Here is a 19937-nt window from a genome sequence, read left to right as displayed (position 1 = left end):
TATTGAAATCGAAATTAGATAATTAATTCATACATTTCACTTGATAAATAGAGTTTGAATATTTGAGAAGTCTTGGGTAGTAAACGCGTTACATTTATGAATATGTGTCAATGATAATTTAATATAGTGAATATCAAGTGAAATCACACATCTAGATTTCTATATATTCTCGTTAGTTTTAATTCGTTTGTATGCTAGAATTAATTTCAGTTCATAATTAATTATCATCAATACACAATTTAACTTTCTAAATAAAGTTGGAATATTCTAATTACAATAATTAATATATTGTTAAATACACTCCATGTGACAATGATATATGTCCTTCATCGAGTACTAAATTTTGACACCGTACATTTGCTGCTAACAAATATTGCAACGATATTATTTGAAAATAACCCGATATACCATACCCAACCAGGCGTATATGTGAAGTTAATGATGAAGATGCCACGCTACACATACACAAAGAATAACTTATTAATTAACTCTAGATTTCAAGCACCATAAAGTTTTAATTAACTTTGACGTAACTTATTAATTAACTCTAGATTTCAAGCACCATAAAGTTTTAATTAACTTTGACGAGTTATTTTGTTCAAAATCGATAAGAGAATCACTCTCCAATGTGTTACTCATTTTAAAAAATTATAAACTCGAAAATTTCCGAACACATTAAAATAAAACGAAAATAAATAAATTTTCACACGTTTGAGGCGTATGACAATTTAAATTAGCCTATATACTTTACTAACTAAGTTTATCGATTTCATAATTGTTTAAATCAATATTCAACTCTAGTGAAGTTGATTCGCTTTGAATTAATTTAAAATTTTCACCTATTTCATTGACTGAAATTGCTCCAAAAAGATATTTGTTTTTCATGTTTTGCTTTTATTAAACATGCTCGAAAATCGACTTCAAAAAACGTCTTGAAACTTGTTTGCTGTCGACCACCCACGCATTTTCTTTGATAAGTAATTGGATGAAATGTTCCTTAATATCTAATTCATCAAAATATTATTAGAAAAAATTATATGATGGTTACGGAGATTTTGTTAGTTGTCTCACATCGGTTGGATAAATTACATGAGAGTTGCATATATAGACTCGGATAATCTTCCTCCATTGAGCTAGCTTTTGTGGTTGAGTTAGTTCCATGTCCCAATATTAACATGGTATCAGAGCTCAAGTTCCACCGTTGTGTGTTGGACTGTCTATAGTTCATCCACCCGTTCTGCCCATAGTTGGGTCATTTGTAAACTTCACGTTCCAAATATTCATTCTCGGGCGTGAGAGGGTGTGTTTGTCCCACAGCGGTTGGATAAAATACCTGAGAGTTGTATATATGTACTTGAACAATCATCCTCTCTTGAACTAGTTTTTGATGTTGAGTTAAGTCCAAACTCCAATCTTTAACATATTTATTCTTTTATCTAACAAATCTCATTTATCCGATTGGATGAATCAATATTCAATTTGAAAATTGTAAATGCAGTCTTTCATGTTTGTCTATTTAAGATTTTAATAATTTATATCATCGGAATTCAACTTTAGTCTTTTATCTTCGTTTTTTTCTCAAATTTTTTGTTATTATGTCTAATGTCACATAAGAACTTCTTAAAATTTAAAACAAAATCGTCAAAAAAATTAATATACATAACTAAACTCTATTCTACCGGCAAATACATGCAATTAGTACTTAGCAGGGGGTGGAGGTGAAACGAGCGCTGTCTAAGTCGCATCAACATTATCAACGATTTTGACGCCCGATGCGTTTTCGATCTCTCATTGGCTACTTTTTGTATGGGATGCTGACCGTTATTTGTAATCTTGTCCTCTTTTTAACTGAAAATAATGTAAAAGAATCGAAGATCTGCAATTGGGGGATTGAGGTGTTCATTTTAAGTAAAATGATTTCATTATTTTTTTAAATTTTAATTAAATAAATAATACATAAGTTTTTAAATATAATTTTATAATTAATAACAGTTCTACTCAATTAATACATCGAATGCAATAAAAAAAATCAATTTGACGACAAAAGATCGATATCTTTATTTGAATCTTATCAGAAATGATATAAACATTTTTTTATGGAAATATTTAATATTTAAATATATTAGTTATGTAATATCTCAGATTCGACGACTGTCTTCAATATATTTATAAGACGAGTCTTTTCAGCGTGTTTATATCCTCCTTCACACATACCCTAAGAAGCTTCACATGGGGTCACCTATTCCAGAACTGATCTAAGTCAAGCAGCACGCTTAACTTTGGAGTTCTTATGTGATGAGCTTTCGGAACACATTCTTGATATGAGTAGTACATATCAAATCTTTTAAGCACTCCTCAACTGTACAGTCTAATACCTGAACAATTTTTGGAATCCCTCTTCTTCTGATATGAGATCGATTCATTCATGTTTCATTCGTTTAGAAACCTAACAAAATGAACAACACCAATCATCATCCCCGCCATCTTTGACTTCGGACCTCACACATTACATAACATCAATAATTTCAAGTAATTATTCATATGTTCTTATTTTATTAATTTTAATCATTAATTGTATAAATAATTGACACAGGTGAGATACTACTTGCTAACCAAAATTCGTGTGGGACAATCTGTATTTCTCATTTCTCTCTCGGTTTTGCCCCTTTTTACACTCTTAACACCGTACTCTTCCAGCACACCTGATTTGCTTCTTCGATATCTAATCCTATATTCTCTTAGCTTTTTTCCAAATTTGTCGCCGACCCTTTTTACCATTCTCATCGATCTTGCCTTTTTTTTTTTCGTTCAAAACTTGCAAAAAAGGTACGTACAAATCAAGAAACCCAACGAAAATTTCAGTTGACTTGCCAGAAACAACATAAATATCTGCTTCACCATAAATATGGAAACTATATCTTTAAGTTTTTTCTTGGATTTTGAAGGTGTAGGTGAATTAAAATGGTGAGAGGCAAGACCCAACTCAAACGAATAGAGAACACGACGAGCCGGCAAGCCACCTTCTCCAAGAGAAGAAAAGGGCTGCTCAAAAAGGCTTCTGAACTGTCGGTTCTCTGTGATGCTGATGTTGCTCTCATCATCTTCTCTCCCAGAGGCAAGCTCAATCAATATGCAAGTTCAAGGTCTGCCATTTTATAAATTAATTTGCTTAAATAATTGTCTAATATCAAGGTGAATTATGTGAAGCTTCTGATCGAATATATATATATATATATATATATATATATATATATATATCACTGAGAATCTGAGATATAACTTTTCATCCACTGCTCTTGTAATAGGGTAATTACATATAGATCGTGGGTGTTATGCCGAAGACAGTAAATTAAAAAAAAAACATACGAAACAGCTTCTCTGTATTTATTTTTTTGGTAGTTGCAGTTACTCTGCGGCCTCTTTTTTCATGGTACGGCTGACTTTTTTCCCGTTATGAAAAGTAGATTTCTCAAAGTCAAAAATAACATGCAAAATATGATAAGAAATATATGTGGTCATTTTCTTATGGTAATTTCATGTATTGGTTATTTTGCAGAATGTACAGCAAAATGATTTTTCATTCAATAGATAGTCATTCATAATCTTATCAATCGAATCAAACCGTGCTTAAAGAATTATTTATATATATGGCTAGTGGAATTCAACAAAAAAAAAACGATATTATAATTATCTTTCGGACACGCTTAAGAAGAAAAATAAAAAAATGGGTTTGTATGATAACGATGATCATGTCACGTAAACTCGATTTTTTTTTATTTTCTATCTTTTTTTTTATTGACATACGAATATTTTAGCATGGAAGAGACCATAGGACGCTACAAAAGGCATGTCAAGAACACTCAGGATTCCACGAGCCCATTTGTGGACCAGAACGCACAGGTTGAAATCATTTCATTCAATTCTATATATGCTGATTCTTGGATATTTCTTATCCATGTCTGGATAGATATACGTTGGAGTCTTTCCAACAACGGTTAAATGTCTCATGTCGGTTGGATTAAATATTTGGGAGTTGTATATATGAACTTGAATAATCCTTTACTTGAATAAGTATTCAGGGTTGAGTTAGGTCAAGATCAAAATCTTTACAAACTATCAAATATCAGTCTCATCGTTATGTGTTGGACTTCTCTACGTTCCAGTTGTTCATTTTTGGGCGTGAGAGATATGTGTTAAATGCCCCACATAGACTGAATTAAGCTCTTGAGAGTTGTATATATGAACTTAGATAATCTTCTCTCTTGAGCTACTTTTTAAAGTTGATTAGGTACAAATCTCAATTTTAACAGCAACCGACATTGTAATTATTTAAATAAAAAGTTGCAGCCATTAAAACATGAGGCGCAAAGAATGTCGAAGAAGATAGAGCAACTTGAAACTTCAAAAAGGTTTGACAAACACTGATCCAGAACTCTTCTTATCAATTTCTTATGTCCTTCCATATATATATATATATATATATATATATATATATATATATATATATATATATATATATTATTTTCTTATTTCTCAATAACAATTTTGAATTAAATTTTATTTACACACACAAAAGCACATTTCAGGAAACTCCTTGGGGAAGATTTGGGGAAATGCAGCATTCGAGGATTGCGAAAAATAGAGAGACAGTTGGATCGTAGCATCAGTATCATCCGAGCTCGAAAGGTATGTTATAACCAGCTACTATACCAACTCAAAAGTTTCAATGGCAACTTATATCGTATTTCACGAGGAGTCAAAACTTGTATTATTATCTAGCTGGCTCCTGTGCAATTTATAATATTTCATCGATGAAGATTCATTCATGCTATAATCGCTTGATTTAGTGTTTCCATGTATATGTTCAGACGAGCTTATACAGGAAACTGATTGAGCAACTGAAAGAAAAGGTAATTAAGCACTTAGTAGAAGTAGCTAAATTCTGTTTTATGTTCCATTATGATTAATGCCATCAAGCTTCTTATATTTTTCCATATTGGCATTTAATTTCCAGGAGAGAATTCTAGTTGCTGAAAACGCCATGCTGCGTGAGAAGGTAATCAAAACAATTCGATATATAATATCAGAATATGGTTTGGTTTTTAATTACTATAAAGATTTAAATTTATAGCACGGTAAAAGTGATACATGTAACTATGATTTTTTATAAATGTATATATGTGCGTGTATGAGTGAGAGTAATACTTGGATGAGTGACATAAGCTCTCGTATATCAAGTTGTTGACGTTACGCCGTTTGATCTGGTTAGCTAGACGGTGGACCGTAAAAGAGAGACACCATATCTTAACGAGTAAATTGTTGAGAACAAGACCGGCGGTAGAGAAATGATAGTAGTGTAGAACCAAATATTTGACGCTTTACCAAAAACTATAGCTGACAGTAACTGTGCAACTTAAATATTTAAACCATAAACATAACAATTACTGTTAATTGAACCCACGACATTGACTCTGATATCAATTTTAAGACCGAACACATAACGTTTTGCCAAAAGCTATAGGTGGTGGTAATAGTACAACCCAATCTTTTCAAACCGTACAATAACCAAAGCGCCATGTATCGATTGCTCTCCCAGCAAGGACAAATTATTGCGCCTCATCTGATAAGAATGATCTCAAAGATATATTAGACAATACTAGCAATAAGGTACGCACTTTCCCGAATTCATGGCTTAACAACCCGACCTATTGGCACCCAAGTAGGTGAAACCCCTCGTGTCCACTCGTCGCTTAGTCTGGAGCTATACACTGCCATAAGTATAGGAAAATAAAATTACGTTTTGGTGAACAACTGTAACTTTTTGTGTAGTAATAAGTACTTGATATGTAGGTTCAATAAAAGAGATTTTATAGGACAGGAAAAATTAGAAATGCATGGAAATGAAATACGTCACACAAATTAGTTAAACTCAGATATTAAGCTAAAAATATCATTCATTGCCATGAAATACGTCACACAAATTAGTTAAACTCAGATATTAAGCTAAAAATATCATTCATTGCCACTTTGCAAGTTTCATGGAATTATTGCTAACAATTTTTTCCTTGGCCGTTGCTTGCCGGTCGTGGTAATAACACTATAGGTAGTGAATCTATAATTGTTACAGCTTAGACTCGATCAGCATCAAATATCAAATGAGGATAACGCAGCGGTTTCTATTGTGGAGACTGCCTTGTCTATCGGCTTGCCTGATCAGATTCTAAATTATACGCTCTTCCTCCAACAATGATTCGTGATCCTGCGAGTAATTACAACATTTATGGCTGATATGCACTTCTCTGTGTCCATTCCACGGACCTGACCTATCGGTTGTCGCTTCCATTAAGCCAATGTTTAATTATACTCGATTTAAGATACATTTTCTGCCAAATGTGTTTTGCGTTTTCCAGCCCCGGCTTGATGTGGTCCGATATCAGGTTGAATTAACGTTCATATGTTTTCTGCAAATTGTTGTTGCGATCATATTATTTTACTGTTAATGTTGGATTTAACGAAAGTTGAGTCGACTATTATTCTACACCTGAAGTGATCTCATATCAATATTACATATATGAAAAATTACCTTCTCTCCAAGTATACAGACTGACAAGCCAAGAAAAAATCAATACTAAATTAATTATTCAAATAGTGAAAGTCAAGTCCTTGAGTTAAACAAATGAATGCAAATCTTTCAAATAACACACACTAGTTAGATAGACCAGTCCATTAATTATACCTATTAGATTAGCATTAATATGATATTGTTAATTGTAATTTTTTTAAATCAAATTAAAGTACGTTAATTAACTCATTTGACTACAAAAAACCAATGTCTTCAAATCATAGTTACTGTTAGGATATAATGTTTATTAGACAAAAACTATCACTACTAGCAGATACACAACTTTATTTTCTTATATTTGTGTCAGCATATAATTTCATATTAAGTGACAAAAGAACGTGAGGGCTTACACCTACTTGGGTGTTAATTGGTAGTGTTGCTGCCAAAGAAATGTGTTAATTAGGTAAATTTTAACCAACGTAACCCTTTGGTAATTATTTTGACTTAAGAGAATTTCAAAATAAATTTATCAATCATGACATCAAAATGAATTTCCTCATTGTTTTGATATTCTCGATGATATTTTTTTTTTTTGTTTCGATTGATATTTTATACAAACGTTTTATCATTTTACTTTCAAATTATTAATAATTTGGGTCCTATAGTTATTCAACTACTATTGAAAATTTTATCTGATAACAATTTACTTATGAACAATATATTAGTTATGTTAAGATTGGAACTTGGACCTAACTCAACCTCAAAAGCTAGTTCAAGGGAGGAGGATTGTCCAAGCCCATATATACAACTCCCGGGTTATTTATCCAACCGTCGTGCATCTTTTCCATATATGTTAAAAAAAATTACATTCATGAATCATGAGTGACTTTAATTAAATGCTGCAACTCAATCGGCAGGGGGGACGGGATAAATTCGAATACTGGTGTGTACATGTAAATATGGTTAAACGATTCATGAATTGATCCTCTCATCCTCTACCAATGTGCTTCCCTTGCTTTTGTTCCATCTCCAATCTGCAGCTCTGAATCCATCCTGTTCCCCACCGCGGTTCAAGAAAGAGAATCGAATTTGACTCTAGAATATGAAAAAGAAACAAAGGAAATCATCAACAATTCCTAAAACCACGCATGCATAGAGCTCGAACATCCAAAGTCCAGTGGATTCAAGAAACGAGTATATTTCTCATCAACACTTCTAAAACGAAGCTCCAAATAAAACAAGACTGATTTCAATTGAATAAAAGTGAAAAGACAAATCATTGTTTTCCTCCTTTTGAGTTTGACATGAGAAGACAAGTAGTCATCGAATGAGCATTACATGAGAGGTATTAACCATGCATGAAAACCGAGATAAGCCCCACAACCCAAAAAATCAAGAGGACATTGGTGAGAAGGCAAGCAGTCGTCTGAATGAGCATTTAATGAGAGATATTAATCTTCCATGAAAACCGAGATAAGGCCGGATTTGGATCCTCTACTGCGTTGAAAATACAACATTTAGTGTTGTGCACTTTTTACACGAGATGATCACATTGAGAGTGGGTTATTAAATAATACCCAAATTTGTGTTCTATTTATCTCAAATATGAGATATAAGAAAATAATCAAATCCCCACTCAATAAATAATGCCTCAATTGCTCCAAAACTCTACGTACCTAGCTATGCGCCATCTTCGTGCGTACGTGAAATAGATTTCACATTTTTTTTGTAACATCATAATGAAATTAGCCGAAGAGATCGACCATCTGAGTTTGGATCATATGATTAGCTAAAAGAAATTTTTTTTTTTTGGAAAATCCAATGTTTGCCAGATGTGTTTGATAAGGGAAATGTCGATGATTCATGTAACATACGATATGGAGTGATACTTACTAATTTGCATTAAATGATGGAGTGTTGCTTAAAGTGAAGAGACCAACCGACGTCCAAAAGCGTAATAGTGTTTTTAAGCAACACTACACGATCTTGACGAGTTGATGTACGTACACTCTACTATATATTCTCTCACTTGAATTGATTGGTATAAATTGGACTATGACCATCTCATCAATGCAAAAATAAGTTTTAACTTTTAACTGAAAAAAACTTGTGAAATCATCTCACGAATTTATTTGGTTAGTCAAGCTCTTATTTGATTCGATTAATGAAAAAAAAATTATTTTTAAAATCAAAATTATTACATTTTATTTTAGGTTGGATCGGTCAATAGATCTCCTGAATATAAATTTGTGATACCTTCTCACATGAGATCTACTCAAGTTTTGTTGCAATATTTTTTCGTATTTTGGACTTTTAGTCGTTTTCTTTGTTAGAGCTTTAAAGAATTATAATTTATTTCTTAGTTATATTTTCATTTTTGATAATGTTATGCATATAAAATTATAGAGTTTTGTCTTTCAGACTTTTGAGATATTTGATAAACTCTAGATATGGTAAATTTATTTAAAATAGTTTAAATTCTAATGAAACTCTTATTTTCATATCTTGTAAGATTCTACTCAAAGAATAAACTCTATGACAAAGAAAACTTATAAACAATAAAATATAGATGCTGAGATCAATCGATGAAGCAGAGATTTTAAGATGCCACAGAAGATCAAGCACGTACATCGGCAATTTATAAAGAGTTAGAGCCAAGCCGTATTGAAGTCTTATCGTGGAGTGTTGAAGACATTTATGCATAACACCTAATCACTATTGACTAGAGTAGTGTTATTCAAAGAGGATTTTAGCTTCACAAAAATTGCATCCGTAGTTTTTATTATTTGGTTTGATAAGTGTTTTGGATGCACTTTGCTCCCTAACTTTATTAAGGAAGTTAGCTTTTCTTTATTAACTAGTATTGGTTTTGTAAAATGACAAGTTTTTTTAGTGAATCTTTTGCCCCGAGGCAACACACAAATGTGTACACTTGAGCATGATTTATTATGTTTTATTTTATTCATCAAATATTACTTGTGTGATAAATAATATTATTTCGCTGCATGTTGTGTTAATGTGTTAAAACACTGGACACAACACCTATATATATATGATTTACACAATTTTCATCAATTCTATATTTTTATGTCAAATAACTCTTTCAATTGATATCAAGAGCAATAATTGACGTTTACTAAGTAAGATTCTGGTTAATTTTATTTGAACATGAAAAAGTACTATGGAAGTGTCAGTTGTTAACATCGCCGCACTTCGACCAACAGTTTTAGATGGATCAAACTACTCTTTTCAAAAAGTCAAGATGAAGGTCTACATAAAATTTATTGAAGAAAGAGCATGACAATGTGGTTAGATGGTTGGACTCTACCCTTAGACTGTTGAGGAATATGTCGATAGTTTGATTAAACTAGAAAGTGCATGGACTATTGTTGAAGTCCATATTTCGAACTTAAACTCAAAGGCACTCAATGTCATATCCACTTCAGTTGACATTAATATTTTCGGTCTAATCACTAATTGTGCCTCTGCCAAAGATGCATAGATATCTTTCAAAAACAATGTGAAAGATCTAAAGCGTGGGAAGAACCAAATTGAGAATTCTAACAACCAAATTTGAAATTTTGAAAATGGAAGAAACATAGTCTATTATTGCTCATGATTGTCGACTGCGTGATACTGTAAATGAAGCCTTCAGTTTTGCTAATCCGATTTTTATTGAAAGACTAGCCAGTAAGGTGTGAAGATAACTTCCAGAACGATTTAACATCAAGATATGTGCAATCTTCGAAGCCAAAGACACCACCAAGCTTGGTATAGATGATCTGAAAATTTCTCTCAGAACCTTTGAGTTAATTTTGGACTCACAGAAGAAAAACAAAAGAAAGACCACTGCATTCCGAGTCTCAAATGATTCTTACAATGATCTATTTCAACTGTCTCTAGAAGTCAAAAAGTTTGGTCTGTGTGAAGACTCTATCTCACTGATTACATAGAAATTTGGAGATTACATAAAGAAGATCACAGACAAGAAAAAATCGGGTCAACAGCTTAAACTTCCTAACTGCTCCTGAGAAATTCAAAGGATTGCATCTACTCAAGGACAATTTTGGCGAGGAATGATGGAAAGATTCATTCAGATGTCAAAAGACTAGACTCGGTTCAATTCAGAAAATGTTCATGCTTAGGACATTATGATAATAAATGTCCCACAGACTTCGCAAAAACAAATGATTAAATGTGTCCCTAAGTGATGAAGATTCTAACGAAGAATAGGGATCCAGTGAATGGGAGAATCACACTTCTCTATTTGCGTTGTTACAAGAGAAACACTCAACGAAAGTTAATCCACTGGGTATTGCCTATGATGTTGCAGCACCTTGTAGGAACACCTCTCCAAATTCATCAAGTTCTAGCTATCTGCCTCAGTGTGACAACCTATACTGATTCAAGTGATCTAGAAACTCATGATGTAGATAAAGAATAAATCACTTCTCAAAACGTATAGAAGCTTCCAAACTATATGCTAATTCGATCAAATGAACAAAGTGAACTCGACTATCTCGAAAAAGAATATAGAGTTGAAAGGTTGTGTGCCCTCACTTGAGGTTTGATCACAAAATTTCCGGACCATACTAAGCGACTATCTGCTGCGAATACGATTTCATTCTACTCCGTTCTACATAAGATTATGATCTGAAACATGACTCCCTCCACAAATACTACAGTAGTTACCAGATCACATGCCATTGTATTTTTTCTCAATTGGTACTGGGAGTGCTACATTTAATTTTGGTAGTTTGGTGTTTAAAATCATGGTGAAGTTTGCAAATGGTGGATTAAAATCAACGAAACTATCTTTTTCCTCGTTGATCTATGGGATTCTAGAACCACATGGCTTTGTATGTGACATGAGTGAAGAACTTTCGGATGTCAGTGACTTGCTGAAGGTTTAATTGACATACTTCAAGGGGAATCGAAAGCTTGATTGTCCTGATTTGGGCCAGGTGTTGCCCCGGTGGTTGGCAACATGGCCTCTTTATCTTGTGCAAAACCCTATGAGCATGTCATGCTATCTACCTTTATTCTTTAAGCCCAGATCGATTTTGGACTTCAAAAATTCAGAATGCCAAAGATTTTATTGCACATTATGAGACTCAGGTTGCGGACTATCGATTGCTTCTTGATGTGACAGTCCATTCTAGACAAAAAAGAGAGATGATGTTGGAGTAAAATTTGTTGAGCTGCTGTAAAAATGTCTGATTCTGCTGGTTTTAATCATGGTGAAGCATGAGAAACTGATGAGCTAACTAATGGAGACGCTCCTTAGTTTGTTGAAGATGTTTGCTTAGTTTGTTAGTTGTTTTTCTATTATCGCTTTTGTTATCCCTGAGTAATTCGCCTATGTTGTCAGTGTGTTGCTAAATATCATTTAATGAATCGCTCAGTATTATGGTTTCATGTGATGCAACACGTCTAACATGTGATTTAACGTGGTTGTATTCGAACGTGTCTCTAACTCAGAGTGAGATGCATGCTAACTCAAGGAAGTGCCGCCGATTAATATTTCTGTCTGTTTTATCTAGAAAGACAAAAAGTGAGAGATTGAAAGAAATAAAATTTATATATATATATATATATATATATATATATATATATCTATCTATCTATCTTGTAGGATTCTTTTTAAAGAATAAACTCTAGGATAAATTAAGATTATAAAAAAATCAAAGATAGATACTGAGATTGATCGATGAAGTATAGATTTTAAGACACTACATGAGATCAAACACGTACATCAGTAATTTAATAAAGAGCTTAGAGCTACGGCATATTGAAGTATATATTGTCATGGAGTGAAAACATTCATGCACAACACTAAATTATTTTATTGATTAGAATGATGTTTATCAAACAAGAGTTTGGCTTCCCAAACGTTGCATCCATAATTTTGATTATTTGGTTTGATAAGTGTTTTAGATGCACTTTGTTCTCTTCTTTGTTAAGAGAATTAGTTTTTCTTTATTTACCAGTATTCACTACAACAAAAAAACAATTTATTAAGACGGTCTTCGAGGAGCGTTTGCTTAACCGCTTGTTAAGCTCCAAATAAGTGTAGCAGCCAGAGCGGTGTCACGACACCGTTTGTAAGGGGTTTGAATTGTAGGATCGTTTGTGGAACCGCTTCGACGGAGCACTTGTAGCAACGGTTCACCAAAACCGCTCGTACCATAATGAAATGTAGTTGTGGTTATCCAAAACCGATCTTATCGTCGTGAAATTTGAGAGCCGTTTTCGAACATAATCAATTTTAATGTGTTAGCAACGATTTATTAGACGTATGAAGCGGTCACTAGAACCACTGCTAAAAATTCTGATATATTTTACACAAGGCATTTTGCCGATTCAGGATCAGATCCAAATTTCCCAATTTTTTTTTACCCTACATCTCACATAATCGCCGCAAACGTGAATTCTTCTTTTTGCTTTTTAAAAATCCAAGCTTCCGAGATCCTTCAAAAAATATTAACAATCCAATTTCTACATTGTTGCTGCTAGAAATAAACTCACTTATGCAGGTAATACTCATGTAATCCATCTTCTAATTTCTTTAAAAATTGTTGTACATATGTGATTCATGGTTTGTTTTTAAAGATGTGATTCACTATTTTATATTAAAGTACTTGGATACGTGTTTGGTCTGATCGACATCTGTTGCTTATGAATTATTATGTAACATAGAATTGACCACTCTTGCGAACTCTTAATCGGCCAATTTAAGACAATTTAATCAATCTTTAATATGACAATGGAGAACATATTGTACCAATTTATTTAAGATCACAATTGTGGCAATCTACGTGGGTTTTTCCAACTAGTAATTAAATTATAAGTTGATGATGATCATCACAATTGTTTTTGCCTTGCACCATGTCTCCTATTTAAGATTCTGCCGACTTTGAATACTTAAGGATTAAATCATTTTGTTTCTGCCTATCTGCGTAGGATTACATATTATTTTTTCTAGTTGAATGAAGCTAGAATATTAGTATTTTTTTCAAAGTATCGAAATCTATGTTATTTTAAAGAAAGACGTTCTCCAATTCCTTTTAAAATAATTTACGAGTTGTAATTTTTTTTTTTTCAAGATTGCAAGTTAATCCCTATTTGATAGTTTCCAAGTTTCTGAAATTGTACATATAAAATCAGTTAATGTTTTCTAGGATGAGTAATCTACTTAATAGAACATATATATTAGAATGTACATGTTCTACCTAAAACTTTTAGTAAACCTCCAAAATATTTACTAAACGAGAAATATATTTTTTTGGACAATGGTTGGGAAAAATTCTTCAGTTTAGAAATATAGAATGTGATTTCAATTTATTTTAGTTGAACTTTATTGGCATTCGATAAAGTTTAAAATTATTGTACTCGATTAGTGTAGTATAGATATTTAAAATTCCTTGTATGATTTTTCTTTATTATATCATTTATTGTTCGATGCTTTCATTATTACATGCATGTATCTGAATTAGAAAAAATAATTTAATAGTTTCGAATGAAGAAGGCTTGGATGGACTATCCCCACGCTAGTCTTGATTATCGGGTTGGAGTCCTACACTTTTTACGTTACACATTTGATTTCACAAATGACGAAGACACAAAGCCGTGTCCTTGTCGCAAATGCATAAACTCATTTAATCATGATCGTCAGACAATACACGACCATCTATTGATAAATGGTATTTTACGAGATTATCGTATTTGGAGTTTTCACGGAGAAAAACTCATTATACAATCTCATGATAGCGTAAGCAATGATCTTCCGGCTTCTTCTAAGGAAGTTTCTAGTATGGATAATCATGAACCTATGATACAAGACATGTTATGTGAAGGACTTGGGATTCCTGAAGAACCGTTTATGAATAATGAGAACTACGTTGGTGCATCAACAAGTCATATGGGTTATGACTCTAGCTAATGTTGAAGATTTTTATCGAATGATAGATGATGCTAAACAACCGCTGTATGCCGGATGCACGGATTTTTCAAAATTGACGTTCCTTGTTGAGTTATTTCATTTTAAAGTGAGTGGAAAATAGAGTGATAAATCATTCACGACATTGTTGGAGTTTCTTCGTCAAGCACTTCCATTTGAAGCACAAGTACCTAATTTTTTTTATGAGGCTAAAAATTAATTTCTAAACTTGGACTTGGGTATGAAAAAATACATGCTTGTCCAAATGATTGCATGATTTATTGGGGAGAAAAAAAGAATGAATAAGCTTGCAAAGTGTGTAACCTCTCAAGATGGAAGGACTTGCGGAAACAAACCAAGAAGTCAAATAAAGGTGGAAAAAATATCTTTTGGTGAAGACTCCATCCAAGATATTTTGGTATTTTCTTCTAAAACCAAGATTACAACAATTATCAATGGCATTCTAAGAAATGGGTTGTTGATGGAATTCTAAGTCATCCGGCTGATTCAGAAGCATAAGCCATTTGATGAACGACATCATGACTTTGCATCTGATGTTCAAAATGTCCGATTGGGACTCACTGCTGACGACTTTAATCCTTTTAAAAATCAAAGTGTGTCACACAGTACTTGGAAATTGTCTTAATGCCTTACAATTTGCCACCCTGGGAATCCATGAGATCTCATTCAATTATTTATCCACCTTAATTCCAGGCCCAAAAGCACCTGAAAATGATATTGATGTGTACTTAAAACCTTTATTGGCTGAGCTGAAAGATCTGTGAGAAAATGGGATGCCGACATATGATGCTTGCAACAAAAAAATGTTTCAAATGCACGCTGCATTACTTTGGGCAGTCAGTGACTTGGATGGAACACATATGCAAAGAATGCATGTCCAACATGTGCCGATAAGACAGATGCGTTGCACTTGAAGAATGTCAAAAAGTGGTCATTTAGAAGGCATCGTCGCTTCTTATCTCCAGATGCAGAAATTCGAAAAATGGCGAGTTATGGCAAGCCAGAGCTACATGAGTTAGATCTGACACCGTTGTCTGGATCTGATGTTCTTAAATGACTCTAAACAAAAATGTCATGTTTGGTAAGAGTAATGCATAAAAGCCAACTGTACGAATAAAAACTGGGTCAATTGAACAAAAGTGGCGAAAAAGAAGTATATTTTTTATTATTCTTTATTGGGAGTTTAATTTGATCAGACATAATTTGATCCCATGCATATTGAAATAAAAATGTTTGTGACAATATCCTTGACACACTTTTAAATGATCCAACCAAGAACAAAGATAATGTTGTTGCGCGCATAGATTTGAAAATTTTAGGCATTATGAAACAATTATGGCTACAGAAACAACCAGATGGTACAAACTATTTTCCAACTGCTTGTTATTCTTTGAGTAAACCTGAGAAGAAAATATTTTATTCGGTTCTTACAGATATACGTGTCCCTGATGTATGTCATCCGACATTTCAAAGTGTGTTGATGTGGAAGTTGTAGAATAATGGTTTAAAAAGCCATGATTGTCATGTCATTATGGAATATTTCCTTCCAATTGCACTTCATCGAGTGTTGTCAAAAAATGTAGTTGCAGCATTAATCATTTTGTGTGAATATTTTAAGGCAGTGTGTGGAAAGTCCTTACAAGAAGATGAGTTGCAGAAATATGAATAAGGGGTTATACTGGCTTTGTGTTAGTTGGAAATAATTTTCCACCATCTTTTTTCACAATAATGGTGCATTTCGTGGTACATTTAGCATACGAGGCAATAGTAGCTGAACTAGTACGTTATCGATGGATGTATCCAATAGAAAGATATATTGGTAAATTTAAAATTTTTGTTAGAAATAAAGCACGGCCAGAAGCAAACATTGCAGAGGCATATTTGGCATATGAATGTGTTGTATTTTGTTCTCGTTATTTATAGGGCGATAACTCATTCTACAATAATGAAACAAGACAGAAAGAGACATCAAATTTATCAAATTTTGAGTTTCCTTCATTACCAATGTTTCCACAAGTAGGACGACCTACGAAAGGGCGCCAAGTAGTCACCTTGGATGTCAAAACCCTGAATCAAGCTCATAGATATACCCTTCGAACTGTAAATGTTGAACCCATATCGTGAGTATGTATACTTTTCTAAAAAAAATTGTTTATTGTTTTTATCATCGATGAAAGTTTCTAACTTTCAAATTTTGCTACCATTGAATAGAGAATTTAAGAACGAGTTGAAAAGAAGACATAGATATGGTCATCGTCCAACTAATTCTGGATTGGGTGGTTTGGTACGAATGCAATTTACGGGTTGGTTTGCTAAAAGAACAAGTAATTTATGATTATGTATTTGTACATCACAGGTTCGTCGATATACAAATCAAAAATTTAAGATTCTTATATGCTAATTTTTGAAATTATTTGTTTATTGTAGGTTGTCGAACAAATGAACAAATTGATGACTTAGATCTAAGAGAACTTTCATGTGGTCCCAATTCTGTGGCATTCCGTTATCATGGGTTCAATATAAATGGTTCCGCGTTTTGCACAGTGGAATATGAACAAAAAAATCAGAATAGCGGGGTCATGGTGCAGTCTGTTCATGATAATGATGATCACGAGTCAACCTATTATGGTCGATAATTAACTGATGTTATCTCACTTGATAATGGTGATCATGGACGAATCGTTCTTTCTTGATGTGATTGTGATAATATTAATAATGGAGTGAAAATTGATCCTTTTGGATTCTAAATGGCGAAATTTTCACGCTTGATACATACAGGAGAACGTGAAGAACATGAATCTTTTATTCTGGCTTCACAAGCTCAAATGGTCTATTATGTATGTGATCCAAAAGATGAAAACTGGTATTGTATCATTCGTCACACACCAATAGATATATGAAGATGATTTTGATACAACGTATTTCACTAGACATAATATTTTTTCTGGTGTGCAGTCGCTGTTAGTTGATGTAAATGGAATAGATATTGAGTTGATAAAAACTGATGTAGAGGGAAATTAAATATTGATTAAAACAAAGAATTCATGCACAATGACGCATAAATATTCCAACTTCGGAAGATAAATTTGTACACATTATATATAATGATTGTTTTACAAGTTCTATATGATTTTAAGTCACGAGTTCTATATTTTATGGTAAATTAAATATTGAATAAAGTAAATAGAATATATATGATGTTAGTTTATTTTGATGGCACAATTTATTGATTAGTTTCAAGAGAATGATGTAAAACCTACTCGTATTGAACGATTAGAATTAAGTTGTCGCAATAAAAAAGGAGATGATGATGAAGCTATACGACATGAGGTAAGAATTTTGTTTCAATTTTTAAAAATGACTTCTCAATATTTTTTAATTTTATTAACAGTTTTTGTGTCGGGATTTATTGAATGAGGTTGTGAAGCGCTATCTCCAAAATATGCCGGAGAGAACAGATGCAAGACAAGTGCATGAACAAGCATTTTGGTAATGCGAACATTTTAATTTTTCTAAAGTTATAAATTTTATGACAATAATTAATTTTTATGCAGCAAGGTATTCGGGCATGCGCATTCTGGGCGAGCTCGATGTTTAGGAGCTGGTGCAATACCTAGCCAAGTTTTTCATAAGCAATATAAGCATAGCCTTGCCAAGGATATGACAATGCTTCGGATTTACAGAAAAGCTCAAGGAAATGGAAGAAAAAATAAAGGATATGTAAGTCAAGGAGTCAGCGAGAGAAGCACAATGGAAGAAAGAAATATAGGCAAAAGAAGCAGAGCGAGAAGCACGAATACAGGCAGAAATGGAAGCACGTGAAGCACAAAGACAATTTGAGATGGAGCAATTAATGAGGCGGATGCAGGAACAACAATTCCAAAATTTTACCCGTATTATGCAAAGTATGATGGTCGGAACTTCTGTGGGATCTCGAGGGCCCGAAACATTGCCAGGACAAGTATTATCATGTTTGAAATGAACAAATGAGTTTTTAAAAATTACTTGTATTAAGACATGACGTAAAATCTGTTTTCTTTTGTAGATGGCATGTGTGATGTCAGAAATCATGCAACAAGATATGATATTCCTTCAAATTCTCAAGAAAGTATATGTAGATCTTCTCCATGAGAGAAACTGAATAGTAGATTAGAATCTTGGAATGAGATATTTGGATTTATATTAGGGTTGGAAATAATAATATATATTTTTAGTTGAATGATATGTTACTTTGGTTGATAGTGATTGTTCGTAAGGATTATATATTGAATTTTTTAATGATGGAATGACATTACTTATTTTGTCTATTTATTATGTTGAGTTATGAAATTATTTCTTTTAGAATATTGAAATATAAATGGTTTTTTTTTTTAAAAAAAATCATTTGCGATGTCGAGTGGATTGGATGAAAAATCAGAAGTATTGATTATAAAATTTTTGGAATAGAAATTAATCAATGTGTTGAATTGAAAGTTAATGCAGTAATCGGTTGGTTAGGACTCATGATTTGTAGGAACGAATGTTTAACCATTCCTAAATTATAACATTCAAATGTGGTAAAAAAAACACGCTTCGGAGTATGATTTTTAAGAGCCGTTTTGAAACAGCTCTCCATGCACATATATAGAATCAGTGAAGAGAAGCACTCTTGGAGCCCACATTAATTTAGGAATGATCAGTATTTGCGCCTGATACCTGCAAACAGACGTGGTTTCGCAAACTGCTCATAGGATTCACCTTCTGCATCGGCTTGAACATCGTGGCAATATTCATGTTCCACAATCGGTTGGCAACCGATTCAACATTCTCACTTGCAAAATCGGGTACTGCCCGTACTTGATATAAAGCATTTGGATCGGTTTAAACATCCACACCAACGGAACATATGTTACTACAGTGTCGAACCGGGCAACAACTAACTTATTAGAGCGTTGATGACAACATTTACCACCGGTTTGTTCTTCTGCTTTAATTGGTCCTAACAACAGTGGCAACAAGTTCGCTTGTTAAGACGTTGCCTGAGACAATATACAAGTGTGTATTTGTGCATGATTAATTCTGTTTTATCTTAATAATAAATTAATTGTGTGAAATTATATTATTCTGCTGCATGTTGTGTTAATGTGTTACAATACTGGACACAACAACTATATCTAATTCACACCATATTCATCTAATAGTACTCTTGTATCAAATAATTCATTCAGAGGTGACATGTCATTAGGATGGTCATACTTTTAACTTCAAATCATATGAAATTTCTTTAGAAAATAATTATTTTATAACCAAAAAATGCAACTTCTGGTCATACTTTTAACTTAAGTTTTTCTTTATAAACTTTTTTTTTTCAAAAAAAGTATCTTTCAGATCCCACATCATCTCAATCATGAAGTGGCAAAATCCTTCCCCATGGTT

General features: G+C 32.9%; 1 protein-coding gene across 2 annotated transcripts; it reads left to right on the top strand.

Annotated features, from left to right (window-relative positions):
* Window positions 1–2674: 2674 nt before the first annotated feature.
* On the top strand, window positions 2675–6544 carry LOC140815240 (MADS-box protein SOC1-like). 2 transcript variants are annotated; one of them, XM_073174363.1, is made up of 8 exons: window positions 2675–2826; window positions 2946–3143; window positions 3816–3900; window positions 4348–4409; window positions 4587–4686; window positions 4869–4910; window positions 5015–5056; window positions 6128–6544. In XM_073174363.1, the coding sequence occupies exons 2-8, from the start codon at window positions 2962–2964 to the stop codon at window positions 6248–6250; spliced, it is 636 nt and encodes a 211-aa protein (XP_073030464.1). In that variant the 5' UTR covers window positions 2675–2826; window positions 2946–2961; the 3' UTR covers window positions 6251–6544. The 2 variants fall into 2 exon arrangements, with proteins under 2 accessions (XP_073030464.1, XP_073030463.1); XM_073174362.1 differs by having other exon boundaries at window positions 4342–4409.
* Window positions 6545–19937: the final 13393 nt, after the last annotated feature.

The sequence above is a fragment of the Primulina eburnea genome, chromosome 15 (assembly GCF_022965805.1).
Source record: "Primulina eburnea isolate SZY01 chromosome 15, ASM2296580v1, whole genome shotgun sequence".
Classification (NCBI taxonomy): Eukaryota; Viridiplantae; Streptophyta; class Magnoliopsida; order Lamiales; family Gesneriaceae; genus Primulina; species Primulina eburnea.
This window is presented reverse-complemented; position numbering and strand designations above follow the sequence as displayed.